The sequence below is a fragment of the Oryctolagus cuniculus genome, chromosome 8 (assembly GCF_051225735.1).
Source record: "Oryctolagus cuniculus isolate XC-2025 breed Fujian yellow rabbit chromosome 8, ASM5122573v1, whole genome shotgun sequence".
NCBI lineage: Eukaryota > Metazoa > Chordata > Mammalia > Lagomorpha > Leporidae > Oryctolagus > Oryctolagus cuniculus.
This window is the reverse complement of record NC_142874.1, coordinates 120,355,173-120,369,731: the sequence shown is the minus strand read 5'-3', so window position 1 is coordinate 120,369,731 and position 14,559 is coordinate 120,355,173. Positions and strand designations below refer to the sequence as shown.

The 14,559-nt window shown below is 43.4% G+C and overlaps 1 protein-coding gene across 1 annotated transcript in view; it reads left to right on the top strand.

Annotated features, from left to right (window-relative positions):
• The window catches only part of PARM1 (prostate androgen-regulated mucin-like protein 1), a 112,731-nt gene extending 100,755 nt beyond the window's left edge, over positions 1 to 11,976 (top strand). Inside the window, exon 4 of the mRNA XM_008267742.5 lies at positions 8,240 to 11,976. Within this exon, the coding sequence (XP_008265964.2) occupies positions 8,240 to 8,324 (85 nt within the window). The 3' untranslated portion in view covers positions 8,325 to 11,976. The remainder of the gene's footprint in view (positions 1 to 8,239) is intronic.
• The last annotated feature ends 2,583 nt before the right edge of the window (positions 11,977 to 14,559 follow it).

Here is a 14,559-nt window from a genome sequence, read left to right as displayed (position 1 = left end):
TGGACAGAGGCAGCTCCCGTCTGCTGGTTCACTCCCTGGGGCTAACTTCAGGAGACAAAACACAATCCAGGTCTCTCCTGTGGGTTCCAGGAATCCAATTACTTGAGCTGTCACTGCCTCTTCCAGGGTCTGTATTGGCGGGAGCTGGAATCAGGGAGTCAGGGTCAGCAGTCGAACCCTGGCACTGTGATATGGGACATGGGAGTCTTAACCACTAGACTAAGTGCCTGCGCCCTCAGCTTTTTCAACCTGCAAAAGCAGAGCTAATAATATGTAATTCTAAAGGTTGCTTTAAGGATGAAATTAAATGAGTACAGCGTTCTTGGGGAGACCGCATCATGTTGGTTAAGAACACGCACTCTGGGGCAAGTTTCTTAATCACTCTATGTTTAGTATCTTCATTTGTAAAGCAGGACAGCGATAATAAGAATAGTACACCAAACCTAACATCGTTAGAAGAATTAGTGATCAGGATATATATCAACACTGAATGGCTGTTGCGAGGTGAGGCTGACACAAGAGCTGATGACTGTGATTGCTGCAATTGTTGTCAGAACAGTGCTTAGCACACATGGTAGCCACCAACAATATACCATGAGTTCAGGAGAATGGCTTACATCCTTGCCATTCTCCTTCAGCAGACATTAGGCATTCAATGGAGAGGGGAGAGGGGAGAGAGGAGAGGGGAGAGGGGAAGGAGGAGAAGGAGGAGGAAGTTTGTACAGCAGCTCGGCTTTCTAACTGCGTGCTGACCACAGGGTGGGCTTCCATATTCACTTGGCCCTTTCGGTGGGCTCCTTCTCAGTGTCTGTAAAGGTACATCCATCCGTGCTGTATATTCATAAATAGAAACGGTCTCTGAGCAGTCTTTATTTCAGGGCTTGTGTGTGACTTTAAAAGAAAGCACGGGCCCTGCCTGCCTCTTGCACAGGGTGTCTTTAATTAGTGATGATTGAAGAATGAGGTAAGTCGAGTCTGTTTTGTTTAACTTGGCTCAAAACTCTTGAGCCACAAGATAATCTCCCTGCGCAAGACACGATATCAACTACAGCCAGCGATGTGGATGTTGCTATAATTAGGTGTGCTGGTAGCCTAGACAGACAAAACGGGCTGTTCCCTTCACAAAAATAAATGTGATCTTGATTTACAGACACAACAGGGCCTGGCTCTTAGGAGCATTTTTAGAAGTCACCTATTTTGCTTTATATCTCCCAGTGATGACATTTTATACAACTGAATTCCATCCTATTGTTGGTAGGTTTAAGGAGAGTAGGCCCAGCCATAAGGGCTAAGATCTTCTAGAACTTTTTACCTACAGATAACATTTTTTTCAGCCTTTGAAGTTCTGAAGTTCAAGTTTACTTGACTTTCCACCTTGGTGGTTCTCAGACTTAAAAGTGCACAGGAACCAGGGGGAGAGCTTATTTAAAACACCATTTCCTGGGCCTGGGCTCCTGGATTCTGATTCAGTAGGTCTGTATGGGGCCCACACATCTGCATTTCTAAGTATCCCACAGTGGGTACCAGTGCTGCCTTCCAAGGACCACACTTTGAGCTCACCCCCTAACACTCCAAGCATACTTTGCCCGAAAGAATGCACAGATGCATCTGCTTCTGTGACTTTGAACATGCTGATCTTCCTATCAGAGGTCCCACTCACTCTTCTGTATCTGCAAATTCCAAGTTGTCCAGATCAAAAGAGACTTTTCTGGGAAGCCCCCAACGCTGCCGAGCGCCTTGCTGCCCATCCCTCCCTGTTTCACCTCCTTCCCTGCACTGGAATCAGTGCAACGTTCTCTGCCAGTCTCCTTCATCAGAATGATAGAGTCCCTGCCAGTAGCTACTCTATCATTAACATTGGATGAGCAAAAGGTTCTGGCCAGGGAAGTTTGGGGTGCAGTAGCAGTATCTGTTCATTCCAAATCAGAAAGAGCAAGTTTGGAGAAGCCAGGGGAATCTATTAAACCACACAGACCTTCACTGGTTACCTTGCGACACTGAACTTATTCCCAAATAGGTAGCTGTGCCAGTTTTGTATAACTTTTTCCATGATGAGTATCCACAGGTAGTAGGGTGCTTGGCAGATAATTTTTAAAAATAAATAGAAGAAGGTAAATTTTATCTGCCCCTTCAAATTCAAGGTGATTCTTTAAAGGGAAGTTTGAAATTAATAGATTGAAAAGAAAATTTGGACTGTGGAAAGAGAATTTTTTTTTAGATAACATTTTCATTTTATATTAGTCAAAGGCTTATTGCTCCACTAGATAAAGAGTTCAACACAAACAAAAAGCAAAAGGATCCTAGTTCAGCAGGAACACAGGCAAGGACCACAAGCAACAATCAAATGGGAAGATGTCAAATTTAGTAGTATACAATAAACTTTAAGATAGTTACAGATCATCAAAACTATAGTAGTATATAATTCTAACAATGGGATTTTGAAAATGAAAATTTTCAATATTTTACTCATTGAGATTTGGTTGGAAAGAAAGGAACTAGTAGGGTCCTAAGTTGTGACACTGATTCTATTACTAACTTGCTGTAGTAACTATGGGCAAATAAACTGACCATTTTTTAATTTCAAAAGTAACAACATTTTTTAGTTTCAAAAGTATGGCTCATCATATTGATCTTTTGGTTTTAACAAATATACCATAATTATATAAGAAGTTGACATTAGGGATGCTGTGTGAAGGGTATATGAGAACTCTTTATACTGTAAATCTGTAGATCTGACATCATTCCAAAAATATAAAAATATATTTTTATAGAGTATGGTCCAGTATGCCCCACACAGATGTGTTGATAGCTCTTGCCCCAGTATCTGTGCACCTGCTGCACCCTCTGTCTGTGTGGTTTGCTCAAGCATCTGCATAGCTCAGCCACATGACACATCTGTCATCTCCTCTATGTGTCTACTCTAAAGGCACCTCAGTGAGCCTTCTTCTGATCACCATATTCAGAATTTCAATCCCCACCCACTTAGAATTCCTTTTCCCCCTTACCTGTTCTTTGTTTCATTTTGTCCATTGCACTCACTACCAACACCCACATTATTGTTTGTATTTACTTATTGTGCCATCCCATTGGAATGGAAGCATCCTAAGCACAAGGATTTTGATCTGTTTTGCTCACTGATGTATGTTCCAGGTGCCACATAGGGTCTCTTAGAGAGTAAGCTGTCAATGAATAGTTAAGTGAAAAGGACAGGAGGGGAAACTGCCACCAAAAACAGAGAGCCATCAATGGAAACAAACGAAAAAGGAGACAGGTACAGTGATATGCAACAGTTCTGCTCATGGATGATAGGAGTCCAAGGCTTAACCACTAATAGCCAATGAGCTGCAAGTTCAAGTGTGTTTTCCCAGCACTAAGCCATGGCTTCATCATCTTCGCATCCTTCCTATCACATGATGAGTACTCACAATTGAGAAGTAAGGCTTGAATGACCAAAAAGGGGATGACTGAGAGGCATAATCACAAAAACGGAGACTAGCCTTGACCCTGGAAAAGGATGGACTATTTTCCAAAAGATGTTTTGCTTCAACACAGTTAAGAGTGAAGCACCTCATTCATTTTCAAAGACAATTCAGTTTTTATTAAGTATTAATGCTGCATTATCCTAAAATAGGTACCATTTTTCAGTAGTAGAGAAGGGCTTAAATCACAGGTGTCACAACTGGATCTACCAAGTGTCACCAACAACATCACCATTTGGGGTAGGAGTGGGAAGTACTGCTTTCTAGAAGAGCAAAGCTGCTAGAGAAGGAAATCAATGAGCCAACAACTGAAGGGAAAGTATTTCTTTCTTACTCATCGGGTTCTGCTTTTAGCAGCCTCGTTCATGCAATTCGGTAGAACCCATCTGACAGCGCAGTGCCATTGATTAGCCAGGGCTGTGGGCTCTGTGCTAAGTGCTTTCAAGCCACATCGTTGCACAGTGGTTTGGCCATAATTCTCCTTATCCTTCCTATCTTTAAAAGTCAAAATGGTACCTTTGGCCCTTGACATTCTTTAATGAGTTTTTTTTGTTGTTGTTGTTTTTGTTTTTTTGTTTTTCACTTTACCACAGTTTCTTTGTACAGTGAATTGCCACAGGCCATTCAAATCCTTGCTGGTATTAACCAAGCAAACTCCATATCCACTTATTTATATGCTCTTGAAAATAAGCAGTTACTTGCAAATATTTATAAAATAACCATGCCTCAAGAGTAACATACTAGGTGTTCAGGTAATTAGAGAAAATGTAAGATGTAGTCCTCCTCAAGAAATTTACTATCTACAGGAAGTCCAGGCATAGCAAATAAAGAAAACCTAGCTATGCTGGATTAATGTCCACCATTATTAGGAAACTGAACCAACTAAATTGCACTGACTCATTAACGATATCATTTGTGTGGATTACTGTTTAAATTGAAATTAGATGAAGCAATAATGCCATATAGTCAGAAGACCTTGGATTTAGTACCTACTCTACCATTAAACAGCATTGACCAAGCCATCTAAATGCCTTGGGTCCTGCTTTCCTAATGCTACCAGTGGGAGGATTTGGGAGGTTTTTATTATTGTTATTATTATTCTCTTACACTCTCCAAATGCCAACCTGAAAACCTCCATTTCCATAAAAAATGTGCCATGATTTAAGAAGTTCTGGCTTAAAATGTGTCTGCCTTACTCTTTCTACAATGCCAGCAAGTTTATTCAGACCTGACTTGAGTCCCAGCACACCCACTTCTTATTCAGGCTCATGAATGTATTAAAATAAGCCCTAAAGGTTCTATGCATTGCGAGTTTTGATTTATCCATGTTTCTTGCATTATCTAAGTGAAGACACTTAGCATTTTACTCAACTCACTGCTCATTCAAATGGGAGGGCAAAGAAAAATGACAGTAAAATCAGTCTTTTTCTTTTATTTTACTAGTGTCTGTGGAGTAGATTTAGCATTGACCTTATAGTCTAGTAAAAATCACCATAGGCAGTAAAACCTGACAGTCAGAAGATTTTTAATATTCTGATCCCACTCCAGCATAATAATAATTCATAAAATTCAAATAACAAAAATACAAGAAACTGGTTTTATATTGTACCAGGGGCATAGTTTTAGGCTTTCCTGATGGAAAGGAAGTTCATTATTCACTCAGTGCCCTTTGTAAGAAAGCAGATTTACCATGTGCTTAATTTTCCTCATAATAAGAATTTAAAAACAATATTGCTCCAACATTTATTGTACATTTACTTTGTATCAGGCCGTCTAATATGCATTATTGCATTTTATACTCCCAACAGCCTTGACACGATTTTTTTCTTAAGAACTTTTCCCTCAGCCTGCATTGTGGCACAGCAGGTTAAGCTGCCACCTGCACAGCAGCATCCCATGTGGGTGCCTGTTCTACCCCAGCTGCTCCTCTTCCAATCCAGCTCCCTGTTATCATGCCTGGGAAATCAGCGGAGGATGACCCAAGTGCCCGGGCTCCTGCAACCCGTATGGGAGACCCAGATGGAATTCTTGGCTCCTGGCTTCTGCCTGGTCCAGCAACCAGCCATTTGCAGCCATTTGGGGAGTGAACCAATGAGTGAAAGGTTCTCTCTCTCTCTCTCTTTCTCTCTTTCACTCTCTCTCTCCCTCTCTCTCTCTCTCTAACTCTGCCTCTAAAATAAATAAGTAAATCTTTAAAAAAATAGCTTTCCCCATCTTATAGATGGAGAAACAGTAGGTTAAAAAAAAGATATTCACAGACATACATCCATTGACCAAAATGACATTTCATGGGAATGAAATTGCATGCTAGAGATAAATGTGCTGTGAGACATTAAATTACCCCACAAAGCTGAAGCGGCAGTTCCCTATCCATAACAGAACTTGTTTATCACAAAGATGTTTGCCAGCTGTTCATAATAAGTCAGGCTGAAATGTAGGCTGGCCCCCACGTTGAACGCCCAGGATTTGACTCGTTCATTCTGTAGCTTCCATTTCCCAGCCATCCTGGTAAAGGATTCAGTTGGCACTGGAGGTTTTAAATTGTGAGGAGTGTTGGCCATGGACAGCTTGTGACCTTCATGTACCAACACCAGCTCCTATTCTTGTAGATCAACAAAACAATGGCCTCTGTGTTGCTGTCTGTGGTCCCGCCCCTTCCCACACCCACAGAAACGAACCCTGGCCCCTAGGGAAAGTGAACATCTTCGTGTTTCCAGGTGCATAGATGGGGTCAGCCGAGGCAGGCTTCCGGACAGAAATCAGAGTCCTAAAGGCTGCATCTGAAGGGTCACAGCAAGGGTCTGATTCTGTGCGAAACAGCATCTCTGCGAATTCCTGGCGGGTGTGAACCCGCTTCAGGGTAGCAAGAGCAAGTATGGTAGTAACAGCAACCTTTGTGCGCCTCTCAGGTTGTGTTTCCATTTGATTTAACTTTTACATCTAATGCAGAAAAAGGAGAGGGAGAGGGAGCCTGTTTTCCTGCACTCCAGCATCAAGTGATTTCCAGTGGCAAGTATAGTAAGTCGCATGCTAGCTCAAACCACTGAGGCACCAGATACTCGTTGGAAACATTCCTCCCATCCTGTCTTTAGTGTTAAAGTGATGGCAGCCCTCTCCAGGAAGTTCCAATCTTGTAAACAGGTTGGGTTTTTTTTTTGGGGGGGGGGGGGGGGCGGGGGGGAGGATTCAGTGTATGTGTTTCCAGTCACTGCTTGTTCCACCAACATTTATTGAGGATTTATATGCCGGATATTCTTGTAGGTGCTGAAGATGGATTCAAGAATTTAAAATATAGGCGAATAATCTGAAACTTCCCAGAGCTTCTAGTCTTAGGGAAGTAAGACAGCATCAAAATGAGCCACTGAATTACACAGTACGGTAGAAGGTAATGAGTGCTGTGAGAAAAGTCAAGCAGGGGGTTGTGAGCTTAAATAGAGTTGTCAGAGAAGCCCCTCCCCCAAGAAGGTGACATTTGAGCAAAGACTTGAAGGAGTAAGGGAGGGCGCTGTGTGGAGGCTTGGAGTACAAGTGTTCTAAGCCAAGGAACAGTAAGTGCAATGGCCCCAGACATACAGGCAGGGCAGACACAAAAGTGCAGAGGAGCCCCAGGTGGAGGGAGCCAAGAGAGCAAGTTTCTGTAATAGCAGCTACTGTGCTCCGAAAAGTAGCGGGAGCCAGACTCCAGGCTGCGTTGCTATCCTTTGTAAACCATTGTGAACTTTTACTCTATGCGAGAGGAGGAGCCCCTGAAAGGTTTCCAACAGAGGAATGATGAGGATCTGACTTCAGTTTCTTTTTTAAGATTTATTTATTTATTTGAAAACAGAATGGCAGAAGGGGAGAGAGAGAGAGAGAGAGAGAGAGATCTTCCATCCACTGGTTCACTTCTCAAATGCCCACAAACAGCTGGGGCTGAGCCAGGCTGAAGCCAGGAGCCAGGAATTCCATCTGAGTCTCCCATGTAGATGGCAGAGGTCCGTGGACTCCGGCCATCTTCTACTGCCTTCCCATGTGCATTAGCAGGGAGCTGGATGGAACGCTGGCATTGCAGGTGGAGGCTTAGGCCACTGTGCCACATGCAGGCTCCTGACTTCAGTTTCTTATAAAAAAGGATGCTAGAATGAGAAACAGATTCCCAGACTGACCCACCAAAGCCCATCTAACCCATCTAACTACTGAACTAAGGGGTTAATCAGACTCTGGGAACCTGAGCTCTGAGCACTAGATGTAGATCTAGGAAGCAGGGATTTGCCGGGAGCTCAACTGAATGACATTGGATGCATCAGTTACCATCTCTGAGCCCCATTTTCCTCATCAGAGAAATAGTGCCCCCTGGCTTTATTTTGAGGATCAAACAAAAACAGTATAGAAGCACTTTATAAAAAACCCAACTGTGGCTGTGCCATTATTATTTCAAGGAAAGTTAAGTCCAGGACCTAAGTGAGAGAGGGGAACACAAGCTTCCCTTTCCACTCCCTTCTTACTAAATCACCAAGGGAACGGGACTTGCTGCTCCTTCTCCAGCGCTGGAGGGGGTGCAGAGAGACAAGGACCCGGCTGATCTGGCAGGAAGCCTCTTCTGGCTGGGACAGTCACAACTCATGGGGTATTTGGTGGGCTGTGCCCTGACTGCAGCCCCCTACATTGCTAAGGGGTTGACTTAGGGGCACCAGCTGACATTAACCCACAAGCCCTCCAGGTCGGGCTGCCGTGGAACCCTTCTCCAACTAATCTCCCCGTGCCCGTTTCTTCCCCACCAGGCATTCCTCTTACGGAAGGCTTCTGGACGACCACGATTACGGATCCTGGGGGAACTACAACAACCCTTTGTACGACGACTCCTAACAAAGGACCTGGCCCAGGACACGGAGTAACTGTGCTTTATTTATAAGTGCTTACCCAGTAGAATTAATGAGTACCTGACACGCATTGAACGACAATCTTAAGCCCTGTTTTGTTGGTATGGTTGTTTTTGTTTCCCTCCCTCTCCTCTGGCTGCTACAACTTCCCCTTTCTGGTACCAAAAAAAAAAAAAAATACCTTTATTTCAAGGTGAGTGGAGGCTGATTTGGGCCAACCTTGTACCAGCCAGGCCAGACCATGCCTCTTCAGCTCCCACTGCAGAGACTGCCTTTGAGGAGGACTGAGGAAGAGGGAGTGGGTTGCTTTGTTGGGCATTACTTTTAAGGGAACTTTTTGTTTGTGGTGTTTTTTAAACTTCTACATAGGAAATGACATTAAATATTAACAAGGGGAAAGGAACTAAGTCTTGGAGGATTTCACGTGAGGAAGCAGGAGGTTCTTGGAGCCCTCTTTAATCTCCGCTCATCTGGTTGTAACTCACAGGATAGCTGCGTGGCTCTGCAGCTGAATTCCAGCTTCTTCGCTGCCTAATTAGTGAAAGATGAAAACGGGAGGTGCCCTGGAGGAGGCCAGCAGGGCGAGGGGCTGAGGAGCAAGTTACAGTCAGGTCTCCACATGTCTTCTACCTGTTCCCCCCTCCAGGCTGCCTGGATGCCCATGGTGTTCAAAGGCAGCTGTGAGCCACGCCCACAAGCTTGCAGCAGAGCTGCACATCCAAAGGGAAGCTATGAGAAGAGCTGAGCTCTGGGAGACAAAGAGAGCAGCCTGTGGAGTGAACACCCAGTGGGGAAAGGCATGGAGGCTGGAGGGGAGGAGGAAGTGCACCTGCACTGAGAACCTCATTAGGCCAGTGGGAATCAGCCCTCAGTCACTGTCAGAGACATTCATGGCTTAGAAAAGTCCATACGATCCTCGCTTTGTACCACCCAAGTGTCTGGTTCACTGCTTTACTGTTGATTGAATCATGGCTGTAAACTGTAGAAAGAGAGAAAGACACCAGACTCTCTGTATACTTAGCAGGACATTTCCATAGGAAATAAACACCAGGATTAGTCCGCCTTACTGATTCTTCCCTTGAAACAATGAGCATCTATGGACATACCGTCTTAACATACCACACACAAATGGTGAGATGTGAGAAAGAGACATTCACCTTTGTAGGCAACCTTCTCAACCAGGGGGTGACATTGCCTCCCCACCTGGAGACGTTGTTCATAGTCATGACCCAGGAGTTCTCCTAGTAGGTGGAGGAAAGGAATGTAGCTGAGCAGCCTACCATGCACAGGGCAACCCACACCAGCAAAGATCCATCTGGCACCAGGTGTTGACACCACAGGGATGCAGGAGCTCTGACATATGGCAAGGCCTATGGTGGCAGAACAAGACACTCACGGATTAGTAACACTTTTTATTTTTAAGAAACAAAATGATACAGTAACTTTTTATCTCTAAAGTGTTTGGTTTAGTAGTCAGTGGGTTCTCTTTGGCATGCACTGTTGCCTTTTATCTCTTTATTTGTAGACAGCATTATTTCACAGCTACAATTGTGTGCTCCCCTACATCTGATACCAGCAACCGACATGTTAGGTCCTGTAGTAGTTGGAGGTGCCTCTAGTAGATAGCACACATTGGGCCCCACATCCAAACATGCCACATCGTCCTACACTGTCATCAAGAACTTGAAGCTGGATCAATGTTTATTTCTAAACTTGGACCTTGCTGCCCTGACTGTTGTGTTTATAGAAATTTGACCTTCAGCTCATCCTCGTGCTCACTGTGGTCTAGCAAAGTCTTCACATGAAAATCCATTCTAGCTGAGCATTGCTAAACCTCTCGGGTGTCAGGGATACCATAAGCAGCGCCACCTTACACAGTTATTCCTAAACTATGTAAGTGTCAAGTGAGAATGAGCAATCCCCCAGGGGCATTTTACAACAAGAATTATCATTCCTCTGTGCATTAAAAACAAAAGCCAAAAAAAAGTGGACCCTCTCAGAAAAAAAAAAAAAAAAAAGGACAAGGGTGCCCCTTCTGGTCCAGTCATACTTGGTCAAGGCAATTGTCCTTCTTCCCCAACCCCAAAGCCCTTTCTAGGACTGTCCATTTGACAAAAGATAGGAAAATTTAAAAAAAAAAAAAAGACATTCCATATGTTGTGGATGGCTGTTTTTCTCCCTTGGCCAAAAACATTTTGATAAAACATCCGTGACAGCCAGTTGGAGAGGGGCTCACCTGGACATTACTCTTGCAGTAAGTACTGGGTCAGAGGCACCAGTCTCCTCCCAGGAACCATGCCCTGCTATGGACCTGAACTCAGCAAGACTTTTTCTTTCCCAAGGGTTGCTATTCTGCACGAGTGCAAGATGGCTTTTTGCTCATATGACTGGTGAAAGGAAGGCTCTGGACCTGAAGCAGATGGCAGCCTCCCACAAAAACGTCACACTCTTGTTACCTTAGTGTCAAACATCTAAGAGGAGAATCTTGTTTTACCAAATGTATTTTTTCTGCTTTGGAATTGGCCAAAGAATTTTAGCAACTGCATTCTACAAATGTTACTTAAACACACACACACACACACACACACATTGGGAAATATGCTGAAGATGGATATCCTTACCTCAGGGAGAGTCTGTTCAGATCTACCCAAGGGGAATGGCACCAGTGGATCCAAACAGCTGCCTCTCATCCAAGGATGGGCTGAGACAGAACCCTTTGGAGAGAATGTCAGAGCCGGAGGGAGGCCTACAAATGATGGATGAGTGGGTTTCAGTTTTGTTTTCTCTTCCCAAGGGAATCCCCTGCCCTCCTTGCACGCCGTGTCTTTCTTTCTGAAACAAGGGTGAAGCTCTCCTCCTGACCTCACCTCACTCTACCTCACAGATACATTGTGAGGACTAATGAAATCGTGTCTACAGTATTTTCAGTTTCTGGAGAAAAATATTTATAGACATTCTAAGTATTGCAAGATCTACAAGTGATCTCGGTTTCTTGTTTGCTGTTATGCTGGTGTGTTGTTTTCACTTTCTCTATAAAATGACAGTTCTGTTTTAGCCACATCAGACAGCTATTACAGGCTGTGCCTGGGCCACAATAGTTTCCATCTCCAAATGAAAGGAAGACCCAGGATACGGGTCTCACAGGTTCTTGAGTCAAGAACCAGGGGATTGGGGTAACACAGAATGGACACCCAAGCACTAATGCCTATAGATCATTGGCCCTTGCCATTCTGAGGTCTTCTGGATTCTTTGTGGAGTTGACTGTGGTTTGGCGTCACCTGTTTGATCTTCATCTTGCTTGCAAGGATGCATGGTTCAGTCCCTCTTATCTGGGAGATGAATTTTGCAAGTAGACCAGATGCTAATTTGCACGTTGGTTCACCTTCTTTGCCTTTACCCTTTTTTGGGGGGTGGGGGGAATAGGGGCAAATGAATGTACCATTTCAACCTTGATTTTAAAAGTGCTCATTGATATTGGTGATAGTGCTAACCAGGAGATCAATACCAGATTTCTTTCTTGGGTTGAGTTAGCCAACGTCATTTCAAGGTGGAGAGATGTGCAAGTTCTTTGATATTTGATGTTGTTGTATCTGAGATATTGCATACCGATTACATTAATTAAAATTGTAAAAAGCTTGTGTCTGGCTGTGGTGACTCACATTTTGATGTTTTATTATTCAACCTATTCTGTTTATATGCTCAATACCATTCATATTAAGTAGCTCTGACATGTTATTCAATAAATTTATCTCACATCAATAAATAATATTTTCCATAGAGCAGGGAAGTCTCTCTGATCTTGAAACAGAATTGAAGAATGTCAGAACTGAAGAAATTTTCCAAGCAACGATTTTACTCTCTAACATACTTCTAAAGTAGCTGTAAAAGTAAACATTTTAATTCAATGAGTAGATGCTGATAACCAATCAAGCCAGATTAAGGCACATTGACATTAGAAGTGCGTTTGATACTTGCTTAACTCCCCTTCAAAACATTAAACTCCACATTCTTATCCTTACCTGACAATTAAATAGCAGGCAATTTCAGTCATCTAGAATATAATTTCAAACCCTAGAAGCTAATCAAAGATTATTCTAATTCTGAAGGATAGAGAAACTGTAAAACCCAAGTATTTTGCTCCATGGGAGAGGAATAGACCATCTACAAACTAGAATTTGGATTTAATGATAGATATAAACTCAGGATCAGGCTTAATGAGTTGAGTTACCTGGTTCTGCTGCATGGAGACCTGACTGTGAAGAGTCAAGACAAAGCGAGAGGACAAGCATGACACAATTTTCAACTGATTACTTGGTTATTCCTTAAGCCTTTCATGGACACAAAATCAACTAGCAATGACATTATTCCAAGTGTGTCAGAGTGGGATTGATCAGAAAGCGCTTTAAATGTACATGGAAATGAGAGGCCCAATGACAATGTGCAGTGTTTATATATTACGTACCTTTAGATACAAACCCAATGTTTTTCTGTTTTTCAAATCAGATCCTAATCTTTTGAGATTATTCAGAAACCAATCGACAATCTGTATTCTTTTAAAATTCAATAGCAGTCACTGGTAACTTCTGATGGAAAGCATTGAATTATAAATGACACTTGAACAGTGTTGATTATATTGGGAAAAACCTGGAAGAGCTGTGACTTCTTCCCTTATAAGATCTAGACTATAGAACATACTTTATACACCCAAATGTCCAAGTCAAAAAATGTCCTGAGTTTCTATCTTAAGGAAACTGGTGAATAATTACTATAAAAAATAAAGGAACCTAACATTCACTGGGGAGCATATGTGCCTGTGGGCATTGTCTTATGTACCCTTTGCATCAGCTTTACAGGTTATTACACAGTCCCACTTAACAGATAGGAAAACCACGTTTCGAGATACTAAATTCATTCATCCATATGCTGAAATCTTCCATGAACTCTACAATGTATACAATGGTCCATGCTCTCCAAGTATTTAAACTTTAGTAATTGGCAGAGGTGAGATTCAAAGTGGTCATTGATCCCTTGAGCCCTTGGTCTTTTACCCAGAAGGAACTGAGATCTATTGGAAATATAGCCTGGGCTGACCTTCCACTCCCTGAAAAGTCCTCTTCTACAATTTCAAGCAGTCTCTACATTGCCTTCCATGTGATGTAGTGCAAGCCCAGTCAATTCCTAAGCCCCTGTCCCCTGCCTGGGAAAGTTGGCTGATTCCCACTGCCCTGCCAGGCTTCGTCCTCTGGAAGGGGTAGATTGCCTTCCCTCTTGTCCTGATGAGTGTACCCTCTCATGAAAGTTTAGCCTCCCTTAGTCTCATGGTGCTCTTCGTAGGAGCCGTATATGTATCCATGGCCTCCTGGGCTAGGGGTCCTATCTCTGGAAACACTACATTCGCACCCAGAGGCTGCATTGTTGGCCCAACTTGTCTTTCCTTGGAGTAATGATAATAATGTCAGCTTATTCTCTCCTAGCACTTACTATGAGCCAGACACTGTTCTCAGCACTTTACATGGGATAATATCCCTGTGCCGCAGCTATAATTAATGCCCTCATTGTACAGATAAGGAAAATGAGTGTCATAGAAGTGAAGGAACATGCTCAAGGTCACACAGTGGTGGGAACAAATTGAAATGCTGACAGTTGGTCTCCAGGGTTCATGTTCTGGACCTTTCCCAAGCAGAATTGTCCTCCATGCCAGACATTCCGGACAAATGCACTCTGCAAGCCACCAGCCAGTTCCATCAATGTGGAGCAACATGAGGCCAAAGCTGGGTACCCCATGCAGAAACAAAATCCTCTCTAAAGATAACTTTCTTTTTATTTCTTTAAAGATTTATTTATTTATTTATTTATTTGTAAGTCAGAGCCACAGAGAGGCAGAGGCAGAAGGAGAGAGGGAGAGAGGTCTTGCATCTGCTGGTTCACTCTCCAAATGGCTGTAATGGCCTGAGCTGTGCTTATCTGAAGCCAGGAGCCAGGAGCTTCTTCTGGGTCTCCCACATGGGTGCAGGGTCCCAAGCACTTGGGTCATCTCCCACTGCTTTCCCAGGCTGTAGCAGAGAACTGTATCAAAAGTGGAGCAGCTGGGAATCAAACCAGATGCCGGCACTGCAGGTGGTGGCTTTATCCTCTATGCCACAGCACTGGTCCCCGAAGATAACTTTCTAGGGTGGACAAAGGTACCCATGTGAAGGGCGGGTCTGTGGGCCAAGTGCAGT